Below are 21,337 nucleotides of genomic sequence, written 5' to 3' on the forward strand. Positions count from 1 at the left end.
TCTAAGTGGAGGACCTTTCAATTCAATATTCCTCACGTTTGTTTCAATTTGGCGCGGACTACTTTTATAGTTGATAAAAATTAGGAATGTTATCTGAATAGGGGCAGACAAACTAGCTATGGCTACTAAATTATGGCAATAACTACTACCACTGGCCATTTTGGTCAGTTTTGGTCAGTGCAAGGTAAACAAATTTTCATTTGACTTGTCTGGATATGTAGACAAATCTTGGATTCATAGATCTGATTTTCAAACTCTTCATTTAAACTTGGAATGGAATAACGACTAAATGAACATTCAAAGCTTTTTAAGCCTTATTCTTAATAAAAATGCCACTAACATGCAGATTTATAATGAGCAACTGAAAACTAAATGTTCAGGAAAATTTCAACTGTAAAAACACATGCCTATTTCATGAGCAATAAAATAAACACATCATTTCAATTACATATTCTTTGTCTATTAGTTCACATACAGAACATATGTATTTTCTTATTTTTATTCAGTAAGACAATTCTACTTCACTGACACATAGAATATTTGGCTTGGTATAAGTACTTTGTACATGCACACAAGAGAAAAATATCTACATGCAGATGTATACATTTATTATCTTTAATCATAATTTATATTTAATAAAATGCTTCGCTGGGGCGCAGCTTGATACGACCGCAGAGGTCGAACCCTGAACAGTTGGGGCAAGTATGGACACAAAATTCAAGCTTGATACAGCTATGACTTTGGATTGTCATTAAATATTTGACACAGCATAGGTTTCTGACACAGGATGAATGTGGTGTAAGAACTGGAAAAAATTTAATTTACCTATTATGGTGGAATCTCCATAAACTAAATTGTTTGTTAATTTCAATATATCAAAGAATATGTAGAATTCAATGTTTGATGTAATGTAATAAAGTTGAAATTTGGACCGTTTTTGTTCAATGTGGACCAATTTGGTAACATGTATAAATAATCAAAAATCTAAATACATGGGAGCCCATTTAAATACATCATAAAGGTATTAAAATAGAAAGTGACATCATAGTCATGGCTAAAAATAAACAAAAATCCTTAATCAGCAACATTTAAAGTAATATCTAAAAATAAAATTCCTTTGTAACCATAAAAGCATTTAACAGTAATATCTAAAAATGGAAATTACATCATAAAGGTATTAAAATAGAAAATGACATCATAGTCATGGCTAAAAATAAACAAAATCCTTAATCAGCATCAGCAACATTTTATAGTAATATCTAAAAATAAAATTCCTTTGTAACCATAAAAGCCCATTTAAATACATCATAACAGATATTAAAATAGAAAATGACATCATAGTCATGGCTAAACATAGCAAAAACCTTAATCAGCATCATTTAACAGTAATATCTAAAAATAAAAATTTCTTTGCAACCATAAAAGTAAAATAGAAAATGACATCATAATCATAGCTAAAAATAAACAAAATTTTTTTTTATTGGCAAATTTTAAATGGAGTTTATTATACTAAAACAATAAATTTGCAACCATAAACATGATAAAACCCCATTTAAACACATCATAAAAGTATTAAATAATTCAACTACATCATAAGGCTATAAAAATAGAAAATGACTTCATAGTCAAGGCTAAAGGTAAACAAAAAACCTTCATCAGCAAAATTTTATATTGGCAAATTTCCAATGAAGTTTATTACACTAAAATTGTTGGCAAATTTCCAATGCATTTATTAACAATAAAGTTATTGGCAAATTTCCAATTTACATAATTTAAAAGCAGTGTAGATGAGATATTTAAATGAGTTTGAATTACCAACCTTACACTGCTTTTAAATAATGTTCTTTACTCAATTATTTGTCTATTAAAATGGAAACCCTTGTTTTTTAACCTTTTTCCCCCTTATTCCTTAAACATTAGAGCAATAACCCCCCCCCCCCCCCCCAAGCCAATTATTACTTTCCAATGTAACCTAAATTTCCAATATACATAATTTTAAATTTCAATTCCTCATGATATATAACCGTATCATTATTATTTTCTTTCATATATAAATCTGAAACAACCATCTTTAAATGGAAAATTTTAAAGAAAAAAAAAGGAAAAAAAAAAATCCTACCCCCCACACATTTTTTCAACCCCCTTTTGATTCATCATCCCCCACCTCAATCACAACCTTCAATTTGTGGTATGGTACATTGCAATACAATTTCACAGAGATCCATACACTTGAACACAAGTTTTTGTTGCAAACTAAAAAAATCCTTATTTTCAACCAATATTTGGCCCCTTATTCATAAATGTTTGAGCAATTAACCCCAAAACTCAATTCCTACTTTCTCTTCGTGATAAAAAATAACTAACTTAAAATGAAATTTTAAACAAAAAAAAAAGGAAAAAAAAAAATTACCCCTTTTTTGACCCCCACCCCCCTTATGATTCATCACCCCCACCCCCCTTTCCCCCCAAACCAAGCTCAATAACAGCCTTGCCTTTGTGGTATGGTACCTTGTAATACAATTTTAGAGAGATCCATACACTTGAACACAAGTTATTGTCTAGAAACTAAAAAATGCTTATTTTAAACCCCTTTTTAGGCCCCTTATTACTAAACGTTTTGGGCAATTACCACAACACTCAATTCCAGCTTTCCCTTTGTGAAATGGAACCTTGTAGTAAAATTTCAGAAAGATTCATACACTTACACACAAGTTTTTGTCATGAAACTAGAAAAATGCTAGTTTTTTGCCCCCTTTTGGCCCCTTATTCCTAAAATTTTGAGGCAATTAACCCCAAAATCAATCCCAGCATTGACCCTTTGTGATATGGAATCTTGTGGTACAATGTCAAAGAGATCCATATGCTAACACACAAGTTATGTCTAGAAGTTACAAAAATGCTTATTTTCGGCCCCTTTTTGGCCCCTAATTCCTTAACTGTTGGTACCATAACCCCCAAAATCAATCCCCACCTTCCTATTGTGGTATTGAACCTTATGGTAAAATTTCATAGAGATCCATTCACTTAAACTAAAGTTAGAGTGCGAAAACCATTGTGTATTCGGACGACGACGACGACGACGCCAACGTCATACCAATATACGACCTCAAAATTTTTTTGCGGCCGTATAAAAAGTCTGAATAAAACAAAAAAATTGATGTATACAATCTTTTTGTAATTGAGAAAATGAAATTATGTCTTTTTTAATGTCTTTTTTGCTTTTGGGGGAGGGGAACCAGAGGTTGTAAAAAGTATATTCCTTCACTTTGAAAGGTAATAAGCTCCGGGGAAAATGGCATGGTAACTTTGAGAAAAAATGTTCAAAATTATTAATCATTAAAGAGCAAGCCTTAAAATTGTATTCCAGCACTTTTGGTCGGTATTATCTCTGAAATCAAATGGAAAATTTTGTATAATTTGCTGTAAAAATGAACAGAGAAACAATTCCTCAAGTCAATACCAGTCTTCACTTTGTGCAAACAAAAAATTCTGTTCAAATTCCCAAAAAGATCTTTCAATTATAACCAAAAATTGACAAATAGTAATATATATGCCAACAATACCCCTAATTCATAATAACAACTTTTTCAATTATTTCTATTGCCATATTTTCTCAATAACTATAAAATAAAATCTTGTACAATTTTTGGCTATCTCTAAATAATACCACATCTCCTTATTTCTATACTAGTCAACTCTGAACCATTTGAAAAATCTTTGGCCCGATACTTCTATACCTGTGACAGGCACTTTTGCAAGCATTTCTTTATAGAGATTTAGTTATTCAGCTGGCCATTAGCATATTAAAAACATTCAAATGCATAGATTTCAAACTACAAATACACAAGACAGACAAAATAAACTAGTGTACTTACTGTATGTTTATAAGCCATGTTAAAATTAATAAGAAATTAATTCACATATAAAATCAAGCCAACCATATTTTCAAACATTTTTAATTGATATACAATACACTCGATTTTCCTTTAGAATATATGCTGGCAGTATATTAAAGGATTTCAATTATTTAAATTGAAGTCATTTTACCAGTAAAAGGCAATTAAAATTTCCTATTAGCATTTGATAACAGACTTCAACATGCTTGAAAGGACTAATAATTATCTGTATTATTAGTACTGTATAAGGGGCAACATTTGATAGATAGCCATTGAATTATCATATGATTTGATATAATGTTTAACTTTCAACTTTGTACTTTCTTATTCAAAACTCTCTCACCTTTATAATTTGTATTTCAACTTTTAAAAATTATGAAAAGTTAAACAGTGTTGTACATAGTGCATAGTAAACCCCACTCTTTATCAGAAATTGAAAAAATTTTCATTGCTAAACTAGTTTAATAAAAATTAAAAGTATTGTAAAACAGGAAGTGACTGCCCTGGTCTGAAAGGAGTAGGCCCAGTAAGACCCCTTTTTGGCCCCAAAATATAGCAGTTTTACAAACTTGCTAAAATGTCAATTTTTAGCTATTTATTGGAAAGAAGAATACTTCTGTTATATAAATATGGACTATTTTTGCATTGGGTACTAGCATCATTAAGTCATGCTAAACTATTGAAATCTTCGAAATTTTAGCATTTTGGTTAATTTTTAGACGATTTCCTTCTGAAATGGAAGTGGCCGCATTTGTGTTCATTCTTAATAGTTAAATGTAAGTTGTATTTGATGATAATACATAACATATATAAAGGTTGAGAATGAACACGGATGCGGCCACTTTCATTTTTGACAAAAACCTTCTGAATAGTGACATATTATGGCATATTTGATAGATTTTTCATATTTAAGCTTGAATTTGAGCGTCTTTAATGACTAAATCAGTTAAAATCTTTCACAGAAACTAAATGAACCTGAATTTTGAGGCCAAAATCAGCCCTTACTCCTTTACATACAGTTACAACTCAGCATCATAAATTTCAAGAGTAAATATTAAATTATTCCTAAATACAGAAGCTGAGTAGTACATAATGTAAAAGTTCCATGTATGGTGAGTACAATAAGTCAAAGAATCTTCAAGCAGGAATTGACTGCCCAACACTGTTACAGATACATTTCGTAAAATTGTAAACCAACAACTAATTCTACTGTAAGACAAATAACAAATTGAGACCAAACCACTAAAAGGAGAACCTGCTCATGTATAAACTTTCCTATTGGAAGGTCAAATCAGTAAAATGGAGATGCATCAATAAAAATTAAATAAACCCAAGAAAAAAGTCCAATAAATTTCAATATTTCTTATAATAAAGGCCTTTGATTTAGAGCTTGACACCTGTCTATTGTCTATTGGGCTGTATGCTGCTCTCAAAATATGTGTTGTTGTGTTGCTGTCTCATAGCTGTATACCTCACACCTCCTTTTATTCAAATGCAGTGACAACTAAGACACATGGACATGGAAAACAATGTTTGTTCTTAAAAATTCAGAATACATTACATCAACATGACCAAAATACCTAATGACAAATTTGTGTAGATCTTATTGAACAGGATCAATCATAGTGCACTGTACATGTTTGCTGACATTTTAATCCAATTAAATCCTTTGAGTGCAATATGATGTTTATATACTGAAATTTAAATGTTGTTTTATCCATTGAGAAAACAATATTAGCCTCTGACTTTTTCCTTTGACATTACTTTTTCATTTACAGATAAAACATTATATTGCTTTCATTAAATCCTTAATATTTTAACCATAATTTTTGCGTGTCAGACAGTCTAACTGTCTAAACATCTGTTTCAGAAATAATCTATAGTAACATCTTATATCTATACTTCATGTATGTGCCATACATTTGTTAAACTTTTTCCCTTTGTAAAATAATAATCATAAAAGCCAAATGAAGAGAATATTAAGAATATCTTTCTCATAAAAACAAACAACAGAATTCTATGAACTATTTTCAGTCTCTTAACTCTCTTATCAAAATTGAAATACTAAGATCATACAAATTCTCTTCAATATGAATCAATTTTTTTTTCCATTTACTTTCAAATACAAATAAACTGTTATCACAGAGATATGTCTCGCCTTTTTGTAATTTTGATAATGCAAATGTTGAAAATAAAATAGCAATACTTTAACATGTAAGTTATGCAAATATTCAATGTCAATGAACCATGACTGAAGGTACATGGCTAAACAATCTCCATGGAAATGAAATGTGCCAATGCTAATACAACTGCATACCAAATACTATTGACTTATCATAAGTCGTTCCCTTTAAACAGACATAAACATAAACATTAACTTGTAAACTATGTAAAAGTTTCAAAGTCAATGAACCATGATGAGGGGGTGGGGCTATATAATCTCAATGGAAACGAGACTTGCAAATGCCAATAAATTTGCATACCAAATATCATTGACTTAACATTAGCAGTTCATCTTAAACTGATCTAATCACAAACTTATATATGTAAACTAGGCAAAAGTTTCAAAATCAATAGACCATTACTGAGGGGCTGGGCCAAATATTCTCCATGGAAATGAGATGTACTAATGCTTATACAACTGCATACCAATTAACATTGTCCTACCACTAATGGTTCCCCTTGAACTGACCTAATCACAAACTAATACATGTAAACTAAGCAAAAGTTTCAAAGTCAATAGATCATGACTGAGGGGGCTGAACCAAATAATCTCCATGGAAATGAGATATGCCAATGCTTATACAACTGCAAACCAAATATCATTGATCTACCACTAGTAGTTCCCCATAAACTGACCTAATCACAAACTAATACATGAAAACTAAGCAAAAGTTTCAAAGTCAATAGACCATGACTGAGAGGGCATGGCCAAATAATCACTATGGAAATGAGATATGCCCATGCTTATACAACTGCATAACAAATATCATTAACTTACCACTAGTAGTTCCCCATTAACTGACATGTAAACTAACCAAAGGTCCAAAGTCAATAGACCATAACTGAAGGGGCAGGGCCAAATAATCTCCATGGTAATGTGATGTGCCAATGCTAATACATGTACAACTGCAAAATTACTGCATACCAAATATCATTGACCTACCACTATCGGTTCATCATAAACTAGACCTAATCACAAACTAATACATTATTGACGCTGCTGCCACCGTTGTCGTCGCCGACGCCGGAAACAGCATACCCTTTGTCTCGATTTTTGACTCCGTCAAGGCGAGACAAAAAGTCACAAAAGAGCAAATGAATGGACCAAGGATGCCAAGAAATATAATAGCCCAAAATTTAGGTTTTGGTGTTGTTGATACATATATATCATTATATGGTAATACACAATTCTATCATTAAACCATTTACAGAGGATTTAAAAGTTCAATTAAATAATTAAACAATTTTCACAAGTTTTAGTTTCAAATCAATAAACCAATTATCAGAATTCTTTAAGGATTTGAATATCTCTGATTATTTACACAAATGACTACAGACTGTTTATTCTGATAATTAAAGTGCTGATATAAGCTTTTAATGTATTGCATTAAGATATTAAAAATATTTCATTCAATTTTTTTAGTTCCCACCAAATGGCAATGGGTGTAATAATTCAAATATGTTTTTTCTTGATTCTTGACCAAAATTGACTAATCATTAGATTCAGCAGCAGCATCTTATTTAGTTATTAGTAAAAAATCTTCAAGACAACGAATCAGAAAAAAAGATGGTTAAATATACTTGCTAATAAACTGTTGACACAGAGATATGTCTCTCCTGTTGGCATAAAATTCAGAAAAACACAATCTGATGGACAGCAACATTGCTAAATAATTCAGTCACTGGACCAACTAGTGGGTAGGGCCTCGAAATGGTTGACAAACTGAGATGTACAGACAGCAATGCAACTTTATAGAAAATATTGTCTATTGTAAGTAGTTCCTATTAAACTAACTTTTAAAATTAGAAAACTTAACATTGAAAATTGTTAGATGATTGAAAGTCACTGGACCATGACCTAGGGAGCAGGGCCTTAAAATAGTCGTCAAACTGATATGTACTGATAGTAATCACTGTAATGCAACTTTATAGAAAATATCATTAATCTATTGAAGTAGTTCATATCTAGAAAACTTATCATTGAAAATTGCTAATTAATTGAAAGTCACTGAACCATGACCTAGGGGCAGGGCCTCAAAATAGTCGTCAAACTGATGTACTGATAGCAATGCAAATTCACACAAAATATCATTGATCTATCACCAGTACTTCCTGTCAATCTAACTTAAGCAGAAAACTTTACATTTAAAATTGCTAGTTAATTCAAAACCACTGGACCATGGCCTAGCAGACAGTGCCTAAAAATAGTCGTCAAACTGATATGTACTGATAGTAATGCAACTTCATACAAAATATCATTGATCTATCACAAGTAGTTCCTATCAAACTAACTTAAGCAGAAAACTTAACAATTGTTGACGCATCACCGCAGCCGTTGCCGGAAAAGCATTCCCTATGTCTCGCTTTCCGCGACTTGCGACTTTCGTGCAGGCTAGACAAAAATTGATAATATGCTCAACATATCAATTAAAGTCAACAATTGTCATAGGTGAATTTTCCACAATTTACATATATGTCCATATTTCAAAAAGAGCTAATTAGTCAATATTATATTATGTAATCTCACCTGTGCATCAAGTTCTGACATAACAGCTAAGTATCTACAGGTGTTTTCTCCATTCAAGTCTTACATCATTTCTGTTTATACCTGCAATCAGAATAAAGGTCTTGGTAAATCATTGCACTTAATTTCTTTCAGTATTTTTACAGCTCCAAAAAAATTTTTTTATTGTTACTACAGTGAAATCATGGGACATATTATCATGGTATACTGATGTTCCTCTGTCTGCTAACAGCAATGCATATATACATGAAGAAATTATATTAGATAAATAGCACATTTTTTAAATTTTTTTTGTGGTGGAGGGGTGGTTGATGTCTCATACATGTATTTGATATTGTAAAATTGTCATGTTTAAGGCAATGTTAAAAACGTGTAAATTTGAAGCATAATTTGAGAGAAGAGTGAAAAATACAAAATTGTATACACTTCCCCAAAGGAATCATACAGAAATCTCTAATTAAAACCTATCAATGATTCAATAAATAATTAATCATAATCATGATAATAGCTTATCATTTCACAGGTTATTTTCATGACAATGTTCAGCTTCAGGCAACTACCTTTTACACATGCACAAACCAAAATTAAGGGATGATACAATCTTTAAAGGGAAACTCCGCAAAAAAATGAAAAATTGATATTTTGTTCTTTAAGCATAAAAAACCACATGTTCATAAATAAAAAACTTTTATTCTCTATGTAAAGAGATCAAAATCGATTTTTGAAATTCACTATCAGTTCTCGACATATCGCCATCTTGTCGGCATGTTCGATCTAAAAAGTCATGTGATATCTATAAACCACAAATTTAAAGAACAAAAAGAATCGGGGATTTACCGACCGTGCGTTAAAAACTCCCATCATCAATTGGGGATTACCGTAGACGGTTATTCAGTGTCAAATGTCTTGTCAAGCGTACGGTTGTTCTGTCAGACAAGGTTATGACAAAAGTCTACATAGTTTTCCCAATCCCACAAAAAATGAAAGAATTGTATCAGACATGGTTGTACAACCTTAAATTAACAGCAAATAGTTGCATCTATAGCAAGCACAAGTTGGTGTGTGAAGACCATTTTGAACAATATTGTTTCGAGGGAGATCCGATGGTATTTATCCTTTTTTAATAAAAAAAATAAATTATAGATTTGATGAGGAAGAACAGTTTCAATTATAAGAAAGACAAATGCAGTGTTCTTGTAACAATCACTGATTTACAGAAGATTCATTAGTATGCCTCTTTTATATAAAGTGCATTGATTTGTATAAAGAATAGTTCCGTATTTTTAATTATGTTATTTAACGGCTATTGACAAGGAGCAATGTTAGGAAGAGGTTTTAGCTGGGACATAATATGTTGATATAGTATAATATTCCCAGGTTATAGATATGTAAATATCGAAATATCGGACATCTCAATTTTTTTTATTAAAAGTGGTTTTTTTTTAACTTATCTTTAAATTATATCAAATTGATACGGGATCTATTCGGAACGGTCACTTATAAAGACACTTAGCTTTACAGTTAAATGTGTGACTCTATCTGGTATGTTCGGTGAAAAATTTATAGTTTTTTTTCTTTTTAAATTATATTTACGTTATCTTATTATATTTTGGCTTCCTCCCGAATTGATAATAGGTATGTCAGAATTATTGATAGATGTCGTGTCAGAGCGACACATTCAGTAAGGTATTCCAAGGACGTATATTAGATACACGTCCCTGGGTATTCCAGTGACATCCTGTCAACTAAAAATTCGTATTACACAATTATATAATACAGGATCATGCATGGCCTCTTTATTGAGGTACCCGGTGTGCACAGGTAACATTTATTGAACCATATATTTGTGTCTAACGTTGTTTATCATGTGTGTGTTTGAAATTATAATTCCACCTTTAATGAATGATGTTCTGATAATAATATTATCCACTATTTTTGCTGATAATAAGTTTAAAAAAATTATAAACATGACCTTTGAACATTTGAAATGAATATTGTTTTGTCATGATTCTGGACCATATTTTTGAGAAAAAAAAATTCTTCACGCAAATACAAGCTTTTGTCGATTGGCAAACATGCAGATATATAAAGTAATGCAGCACTTATAGTCACTATCAATATTAATTCATTGAAGATAAGAGAGCCCCTTCTATGTCTAATGTCTCTATCTTTATAAGGATTAGGACGACATGGGAAAAAGGAGCGGAGATAGAGTGGCATAGTGAAAAAAATATAACCGAATAGAGAACAATATAGAGAATGATCGACGAAAAGCGAAATAGTTATTGTAAAGGAGCGGAGATAAAGAGAGGCATGGTGAAAAAAAATGTTTGCTTGACAAAGTTATTGCTCGCTTTGATATTTTTAGTTATACAAAATCACACATCGTGTACCTAATTGGTATTCACGTGCACTAACTTGATGCTGGGAACAGTATATTAATATATATGTTCCTGCTTGATGTGTAAAGTTTCTGCATAGCATGGTTAAAAATAATTAGTATCCCATTTGTTATATCGTAGTGTCACGGTGTTACTTTGTTAAATTTATTTAGTTTGTTAATGATTGTGTAAATAAGAATAAATCTGTATAAAAACTTCATACCATTTTAGTGATTGCCTATAGGCGTTTGATTATTGTTACATTTAAGATATATATATATATTTAGAACCTTTCATACATCTTAAAGTAAAAGATGTGTGTCCGAGTTAAACGACACAAGAACCCTGTAATACTAGTACGAGAGTATAGCATGTAAAAATTCCTACTCAATATGGTTGTATTGGAAATCTTTTCATACAGATTGACAACTCATGGTCCGACATGCATGTAATATTTGCCACATGACGCTCATAGTTCTTTCTACCATCATCATCTTATTCATTAAATATTGCTGTAAACATCGATGGTTCACACCCAAACAAAATGGGAGTAATATACCTTCAGATCTTTTCCGTGGTATACACTTGTGAAATATATAGACGAAATTCGGTATTGAAGTGAATCTACATCTCACAAACACAATTTTTGAATTACGATTTTTAGTGAACACCCACCAAACCAACACAAACGGTTGGCAAGATATAACCATGCAGGCATTTAGTTTTCGTCAGTCACAAGATAAATAATCACTCTCATAAACGTATATATGCATGCAGTTTCAAATATCAAGAACAAGCGATCGATGTCTATAAATCATTGTTAAGTCCGTTTACTAACTGTTCAGAGTCAGACATGTCAATAGTTCATTCTTGGAACCTTCATATACCCCATCCGACGATGGGAACTCTTTCTGGTAGTGTTGACAACATAAGCTTGTTTATCTGTACAAGTGGTTGTATGGCCTCTCCTGCCCCAACAAACAAATACGCTACCAGTCTGCTCTCAGTCTGGAGCTCATCCTCAATGGCGCATATACGTCAGGAAACTTACAAGGATACTAGTAAAGATTTTTTCAAGAACAACGAGGTTGGGACGAACTGTTCTAAAATCGTCAATATCAGTAATACATTACTAAGATATGCCTTTAATTACAACAACTGTATTACTAATTTGGATTAATGACGGCTATCCTAAAAAAAATCCTCAAACAAATTAATGTATTAGCTTAGATTTATAATGTATGTATATTCATTAATGAAATAAACGATAATTGGTATTCTTTTCACAAATAATTTGTCTAAGGGATTGTCAAATGAATTAATTATGTAAGAATGAAATGTTAATAAGAAAATTAAAAAAAATCATGCATGTTGTACTGTTGTATTTTTTCAATTAAAAACTTTAAAATTGCGATAGTTTTACGATTGTTATAGCATTTAAACATCGCCAGATTTAAATACAAGTTAAAGAATTCCGGTAAAGCAAATTAAACTGATGTGCAATGATTATTAATTGGGAAATGTAACATTTAATTTTTAAGATTAAAAGTACTATTCTTTTAACTTCATATCTTAACTTTATGCTAATTGCATAGAACGTAACCGAAAATTGTTCCATTTTAATATTGTAACACTTCCGGAATTAAAAAGTTGAATGTTAATTTTCAATTAATTTATACAATTTATTTATTGTTTCTCTATTGTCATCGGGTATTTCATCTGGGTATATTAAACACTCTAGTTATGTTAATCCATTCAAAATGACAATATTCACACCTGTGTTCGCTTGAATTCACACCTGTGTACGCCTGAGGCTAAATTGCTGCAAGGTAAAGTTCAAACGAATGCTCTTCAAATCGAGAAATAAACAATGACTTTACAAAATAATATACACACTCTGTTCACAAATATTTTGCATTGAAATGGTACTCAAAGTTATAACGGTAAATAAAACTTAAAATATTTTCAGTTCAATATCAGTAAAAATGTTCTATAGATATTTTATGAAAAAATCTCAATAATTTATGAAATTTATTCGAAAATATTTATATTTAGATAACTTCATATAGGAAGTTTTATTCAATCATTACAAAACGGTACACACATATTCATTTTCTTTCATTCTTATATTGTGGTTATTAACTACGACCAACGGTCATCTGTGCGCTTTTAATTACGTAAAATTCTGATAAGCAATTAAGACTTTAACAGATTTTATTTTTTCCCATGATTCAACAAATCGGGTTAAAACGTCACAACCCAGTGACGTAGGTCAACCAAAAAAGTTACAAATACTTGATTTTCTCCGTTATTAGAAAGAATATAAATTTAAAACTTTGTGAATGTGTTTTTTATGTTAAGATGAACATATTTAGATGATAAGTAAAAAATCGCGGACTTTCCCTTTAATGACCACAGTTAATATGCATGTAAATATAAGAAAGTAGCTTGTAGTGACCATGACCATAAAATGGCTTCAAAAACAAACAACACAAAACTACATGTATAAGATACAACAATGGTAGTGTTATTAGCCTGATTGGGTGCATCTAATTAACACCATTATATAATTCTGGGACGGATCCAGGATTTTTGAAAAGGGGGCGCAATGCAATAAAACTAAAGAAATAGTGCTGAGCATAGCTAGGCAAAAATAAATTTGGACGTCACGATTTTTTGCTAAAAAATTATATACTTTCCAATCAACATGATCAAAGGGGGGTGTACGCCCTTCCCCCCTGAATCCGCTACTGTAATTGTTAATGAAAGTGATAGCTTTCAACAATTTATGAGGGGGGTCTATCAGCTATTTAACCTTAGTTCATGGTAAAGCTTAATAGATACAGGATATCATATCACATTTAATGGTATAAACGGTATAAATAAAGAAAGTATTAATACTCTTATTCAAATTTCGTGTTGCTCTTAAAAGCTTCTACACCATACTTAACACTTAAAATATAAAAATCATTATAGTCATATCAGAATATCAAGATCTCCCAAGAGTGTATATGGTTCCATTTTTACTATAACTTATAGATTATTGATTAGCCAATAATGTTGACAGAAAAAAAATTTACTTTCAAGTTAATCAACATTAGGCACACAATATGCCAACGGGTAGATTGACTAATTCATTGTTAATTATTAGTATACATGTATGTGCTGCCTATATATATTCAATCTTATTATGGGAGACATTGTATTTAGGTTTAGTCCAATACTTTTTTTTTTATTCAACAATATATTGCACGCTGTTAACAATTTACTTCACTAGTCCAGCATTCTAGTGAAGGGTCCCTTTATTTTTTACCAGAAATCAGGGTTAATCTCTGGAAATCATTATTATATTACATTACATCTAAACTAAATCATAATATATCATTTTCAATCATGAAATAAACAAGTATATATGAAAATTCTTATTTATCGATATGTATTATCTAGCTTGTTTGGTAAAAATAGATTCCGGAAATAGTTCTAACTTTTTTTTTTTCCGTTATCAATTTAGTTTTAAGTCTTAGATTTATATAATATAACATCCAATACTAATAATAAAAAAATTATATTTTAACAACGAAAATAGAACTGGCCACATGCAAGAATTTCTGGTTAACATACATTTGTATCCTTGGTTTGTGGTGTAATTTATCATGTCAACATGACAATCATGCATCATGTTAAAAAAAAATCAATGTCGTTTGAAAAATATTAACTTATTTATAAACTATATAACACTGCGAAGCATACGAGAACATACCACAAGTATTTAGTTCCTGGAGGCACTTACATATAGAATAACAGGACATCATTAGAACAGACAGTGTTAAATCTGTGTAAAGTACATTATATAAGAAATATGATGGATAGCAATATTTCTATTTTGAATGAATGGGAGAAAAAGAAAAAGAAAACAAAAAAAAAGAGATTGAGGGATCCCAAATACAAGTACATGTACTTCTGTGGTGTATGTTGTTAGCATGAAAGACCTAGAAAGTGCAGGAGGTAACTGAAGACAATACTGTCCAGATCACACCATGAAATGAAATTGTGTTTTGAGTCTCTTTTCAGTAACATGTACAACATTCATGAACATTTAACAGGAAAGACATGCCTAAGAGTCTGGGTATCTTTAAGAAGTGTACATCCTTTGTTGAAGATTATTCCTTTAGGATCCCAGCTCAGTGTGTTGGTCTAGAATTAAGTACTTGTAAATTTTGCACTTATTTATTAATTGTAGATCCTCTCAACCAGAAAAGTTAATACAAAGATTAATAAATCAGAAATATTAACTATCAAGTATACTATTCGTTTTAGCATATATCATAAACCAAGCTAACCGAGAAAAAAAAAGTAAATTCTACTTTGCAGAAACAAAAAAACTTTACATATATAAATATGTATGTACTTACATCAGCACTAAATTTAAACAGTTATTAAAACTTTTGTAAATAAATGAATACTCCTTTTTCCTACATTATGAATATTCCTACTAATGTGTCACAGAGAAAAACCAGGGATAATCCAGGGTCAAGAATGTTTTCAAATGACATCTGACATTCCTTTCATATAATTGCATACTGTTATCAATATGAAAATCTATAATAAAATTTCCAGACCATACATATCACTCTTTACATCATGCCTACTTTTTATTGATAGTCAATGTGTCACTTCTCCACAACTGTAAACAATTCACATTGATCCCCCTTATTTAAATCATTCTGATCATATTTTTATTGTTTTCATTATTGACATTTAGGTTTTAGTATTCTGGAATGCCAATACTTGTGAAGGTATATGTGTACATATACATGTATAGTAAATACCATATGTAAACTGATTATCTTTATTTGACAAGGCCATTTATTACTTTGACTTGTAACATTACAAGTTAATGATGTTATATTATATAAATCTAAGGCTTAACCTAAATACATTAAATTAAATATTTAAAGAGACATTTATTACAAAATTTATTATAGGTTTAATTAGAATAATTAACTGTTAGGGCTCCTGCATTTGATCATAATATTTTTCATTAGTGTAAATCATGGATATAAAACAATTTAAACAATGTAACTGTTCTAATAAAAGTATGATATTGATAAAGAAAAATACCATGACATTTCAGATGACACATAAAGTAATTCCCTAACGAGGATTTGGCTAAGGCCAGTAAAATATAAAGAGGTCCTTTTATCTGTTAGTAACATGTAATCTCATTCTGTAATAAAAGTTCCAGCCCAGTAAGAATTTATGGTAATAGTCTAGTAATCGAATCATGAGAGTTCTGGAAGGGCAGTTTCTTGCTCAATGTTTTTGTGATTTCTACTTTTCCATTCTTATGTAATTTAAGTGGATTCAAACCTGACAGGGAACTTTATTGATCATATCCAAGATTATTCATCATTCAAGAACTTTATATAAAGCTTAAAGTCATATGATTCTTTAAATTCAAAAAAAGTTTAGTATGTTTTATTTACAAATGTACTTGAATTGCTAATTTCTACTATAAAACATGTGTACATGGACTTTCTTTTCAAAGAAAATTCTTTACTTTATCCAAAACTTCAGAAATGTACTGCTATAGAATTATTGTCTTCCTGTACTCTAATTCACTGACAGCTTTTCCGTATACAGTGACCTTAACCATGACACAACTGCACAGCACAAGTGCTAGGGAAAAACTATGATGAAAAAAATAAACATATTGGACATGTTGGAAGGTACATGTAGATAGTAATAATTGAATCTGAAAGAAAATTTTTGATACACAAAATCATTAAACAACTGTTATGACAAAGTTTGAATAACAAATGGGAATGGGTGGAAAAAGAAAAAAACAAAAAAACAAACAAACGTTGCTCTCTCATCTCACTTATTTTTGATGTGTTTGATTGTTCATCAAGATTACAATTGGTAAACTTTGGAACCAAAACCAGAAAGTTAATTAGCCACCAAAGTTTTCCATCAACAATTACAGAATGAAATATTTTTTGATTATTACAAGTTATGGATTCTTAATAGATGTAAATAAATGGGGAATGTGTCCATGGGACACAGATGATGCCCCCTCTTGCATATAACCTTATAAAGGGACATAACTCAAGAACGGTTAAAGTGACACCACCGAAATTCGAATTTGATCTCTGTTTTGTGGTATTTAGCATTGTGCATAAGTTTCCTAACATTTGGTTGAGGCAAACTAAAGTTAAAGAACAGAAACGAATATTTCAGCAATTTTTCCATTTGTAAAGGGGCATAACTCTAGAACAGTAAAAGTGACGCCACCAAAATTCAAACTTGATCTGTGTTTTGTGGAAATAAGCATTGTGTATAAGTTTCCTAATATTTGGTAGAGGCAAACTTAAGTTAGAGAACGGAAACGAAAAATTCAGCAATTTTTCCATTTGTAAAGGGGCATAACTCTAGATCGGTAAATGTGACGCCACCGAAATTCGAACTTAATCTCTGTTTTGTGGTATTTAGCATTGTGCATAAGTTTCATAACATTTGGTTGAGGCAAACTAAAGTTAAAGAACAGAAACGAATATTTCAGCAATTTTTCCATTTGTAAAGGGGCATAACTCTAGAACAGTAAAAGTGACGCCACCAAAATTCAAACTTATCTGTGTTTTGTGGTAATAAGCATTGTGTATAAGTTTCATAACATTTGGTTGAGGCAAACTTAAGTTAGAGAACGGAAACCAATTTTGGGACGTATGTACGGACAAGGGTAAAACTTAATGCCCCCTCCGCTACGGCGGGGGCATAAAAAATGTGTATAGAGGACTTAGTTTAGTTTAGAATATAATTGTATGCATGCATTTGTTCAATAATTTCCATAACATTTATGATTACAAGAAACTCATTTTATGACTTAAAGGTTTGAGATTTATCATATCCAGTTTTCAATTGTTGTATCAGACTCAATCAAGAAGAATGGTCAGGTTAATGTCATTAAAATTATTTCAATTATTTCAATCCGGTTGTTATGAGTGTTTGTGGGGAAATCCTGTATTTAATAGATAATCATTTCATGAACATTCTTAAAACGTATTTTACATTTGAATTAGTGAAATCTGCATATGAACAAAAGGAGGTATGATTCAAGTCATTTTTACCCCCTGAAATGGCAAAAATAGTAAACTTATTGAACCCTTTACAAATTATGTTAATTTTACTGATATAAGGACCAGTTGCTTGAATCTGGGAACTTAAATGCATAAAGAAAACTTGTGATGTCACTATGACAATGTATGATGTCATGTGTAATTTTGTAATTTTATATGTATAATAATTTTTCACACACTTACTCAAACTTAAGATATTGTTGAGGTAATTTGAATGATGCCAATACTATATGAATTTGTAATTTTTACCTGTTTTGAAAATTGTATATTTCATAACAATTTTTTATTTCATTTTTTCATATATGTGTGTTTGTATGATATTTTGTAATTGTTTGTTATATTTCATTGTATTTCATGAGGGCCTCAGGGAAGATTAGTTTTATAGCTAACTGTGTAACCCTCTTTAAATAAAGAATTATTATTATTATTATTATTATCATTAACATGTCAAAATTTTCATATTTGACCTAATGGGGCCATTTCATAAATAATTTTTGGTAAAAAAATATATATGAACAAGAGCTTTATAGAAAAAATATTTTTTCACAATTCTTAGTACTTTATGTTTAACGATTGATTTATGAAAATGATAGATTTAATCATCTACCTATTTATTTTGATTATTAGCACATTTAACTATGTAATTGTATTCAGACCAGTAATATGTTGCGTAATTAAGTGTCTATTTAATGTTGTAACTGAAAAGGTTAGTCAACTAAGATTAGCAGTAAAGAGCAAAGGCAGGATGACAGCCTAGGTGCTGTGTGCAAAACTTTTTAGGTCATGTGGTACTATTTCAGCTTTCGTTCAACATTACATAAGTGCAACAGGACTTTAAATGAATTAAGTAAAAGTTATTTTTACTTGGGTTTTAAAACGTCTACCACTAATCTATGCATAGAGCAATTTCAATTTTCTTTTTCGGAATGACTAAGGCTGGTTAAGGCTGAGGTCTAGCCGCATTTTAAAGGCAGTATGACTTAATAACATAAGTATTGTGACATCAAAAATATATGGGAAAATACACGAACATGAAAGTTATTTATGTGGGGATGAAATCACCAATAATATTAAGAAAATTAATATAAAAATGAACTCAAAATCGTAACCTTTTTATGAACAGTTGAGCTTGCGCATTATCCCGTTCTGGTTCTGTTGAAGGATGCTGCCATGTTGGAAGTCATATGATTTTCTGCAAATTTGTATAACTGATTCCCAAAAAGAACAATGAGGACGAACATTTTGAATTTATTCTGTTTGTGTACCTAATAAAAGGAGTCTAGAACTTTATAATATTCAACATATGATTTTATAGCAAACAAAATGACTTCTCTGGGGAAACTCACCTCAGATCAATCAGGCAGATTTTTGTATCTGTACAAATTAAGATCAGTAAAAATCTGACTTTGGATATTTGTTTTTTTTTAAGTGTAATTATTATGATTTTAATTAAACTATAATTTAAAATGAGTATAAAAAAAACCCTACCCGAAGATAGCGTTTCTTTGTTCACATTAAAAGTGAATTCATATATAATATTCCAAACAATAGGACCAACCTTGGATATGTTTCCGTAATTCAGTTACCTTTTCACCAGAATTTATGGATTTTTTTTTACAATAAATGTTTATATAAAAATAAATCTGCTGTTTATTATTCTAAAGGTTTGCTAACTTCGTCCTCTTTCACAGGTAACACCTGCCTCATATTAATCTATGTCTTATGAGTCTTGAACCTAAAAAAATTAGGTATGGGACCTAATTTTTTTAGGTTCAAGACTCATGGGGTTCATGTTTATGATGTTATGTCCCTTGTCTGAGGAACGTCAGGACGTCTGGCGACCTTCATTTAGAGTAAACTTTGGTATTCTTAGTAACAATCGCTATCCTAAAGCCATTCCAGAAATATCATAACTTACTCAAAAATCTCCTAAGAAATGAAAGGTTAAAAACGTCAAAATAACTAATAAAAACAATCCAGAAACACAGGTGTATTGTGATGCAGGAAGCGGAAGTAATACGGTAATACAAGGGAAGCAACTATCGAAAAATAAACAGTAAGCGACGAAGTACTATATCAGTTTTAAAACGTCTTGATCAGATGCTAGGCCTATATAGGTTGGTAAATTATTGCATTTAAAAGTCCACACGATTTTGTTGATTATAACTGAGAACAATGCAGCCACTGACAAATACAGTGTGTGGCCGCTTTTGAGACGTTTCGGCCATGAACCAGCTCGGTCGTCGCCGTTTCGGCCATACACTAGTCCAAATAATTATGACGTCTTGAAAGGCTATTTTATTTTTTTGCTTTGACGCCTTACTGCGACAGTCGTTTATTTTTTTTGCTTTGACGCCTTACTGCAACATTCGCTACTGTCGCAGTAAGGCGTCAAAGCAAAAAAATAAAATAGCCTTTCAAGACATCATAATTATATATAATTATTCCGACTAGGCATAAACCTGTTCGGTCATGGTCATTTCAGCCATATACCTGTTCGGCCTTGGTCGTTTCAGCCATACATCTGTTTGACTTTGGTCGTTTCGGTCCGTTAAACCCACGCCATAGTAATACAACTATAGCTGTATAGCACTATAGGTCTATTTACAATATACAATCTATAAGTCCTAATAATTATGTAATTTAATTCATGATGTCTTGAAAGGCTATTTTATTTTTTTCAGCAAAAAAATAAAATAGCCTTTCAAGACATCAAAATTATTTGGACTACCAATCTCAGAACACTTTATGGCTATTTATTCAAATCCAGATAAGTTCTAAAATTACACAACTTTTTCATCCAGTTGAAGCTATCTGGGGCCCTGTTTAAACAATGTATTATGCATAAAACTTTAGGAGAAATGTTTAAACCATCGTAAACACTTCAAACAAAGCAGTTTAATTACTTTAATTTGTGTTTTAAAAAATGTGGATCATAACCTATCAAAGTTTCAAATTGCTTGCTTTCTAAACTTTTTTCCTTCCTTGGAAAGTTAGGGAATAACCATTTAACTTCAGGGGGGGAGGAGAGTTATGGTTTTTTTCCTAAAAATATATTCTGATCCCCAATTTCATGAAAAAAATATTGTAGTTAAGCAGATGACAAAAAAAAAAATATTCTGAGTCCAGATTTTCCCCATACCTTCATGACCTTGTAGTGTTAAATTTTGAAAAAAA

At 30.8% G+C, this 21,337-nt stretch overlaps 2 protein-coding genes across 5 annotated transcripts in view; one reads left to right on the plus strand and one right to left on the minus strand.

The window, feature by feature from the left end:
• The window catches only part of LOC127701323 (AKT-interacting protein-like), a 44,175-nt gene extending 23,981 nt beyond the window's left edge, over positions 1-20,194 (minus strand). The window contains exons 1-2 of one of the 3 annotated variants that reach the window (XM_052205211.1): positions 20,079-20,194; positions 8,647-8,727 (exon numbers count right to left, since the gene is read on the minus strand). In XM_052205211.1, coding sequence (XP_052061171.1) covers positions 8,647-8,667 — 21 coding nt within the window. In that variant the 5' untranslated portion in view covers positions 8,668-8,727; positions 20,079-20,194. Of the gene's footprint in view, positions 1-3,875; positions 3,959-8,646; positions 8,728-15,436; positions 15,635-20,078 lie in introns of those variants that run through there. The other 2 variants (XM_052205212.1, XM_052205213.1) reach the window with 2 other exon arrangements.
• LOC127701270 (L-fucose kinase-like) overlaps positions 20,189-21,337 on the plus strand; it is a 54,208-nt gene continuing 53,059 nt past the window's right edge. For both annotated transcript variants that reach the window (XM_052205104.1, XM_052205106.1), the window contains exon 1: positions 20,189-20,277. The gene's annotated coding sequence lies outside the window, so the exon portion shown is untranslated. The remainder of the gene's footprint in view (positions 20,278-21,337) is intronic.

The sequence above is a fragment of the Mytilus californianus genome, unplaced genomic scaffold, assembly GCF_021869535.1.
Source record: "Mytilus californianus isolate M0D057914Y unplaced genomic scaffold, xbMytCali1.0.p SCAF_5, whole genome shotgun sequence".
Taxonomy (NCBI): domain Eukaryota; kingdom Metazoa; phylum Mollusca; class Bivalvia; order Mytilida; family Mytilidae; genus Mytilus; species Mytilus californianus.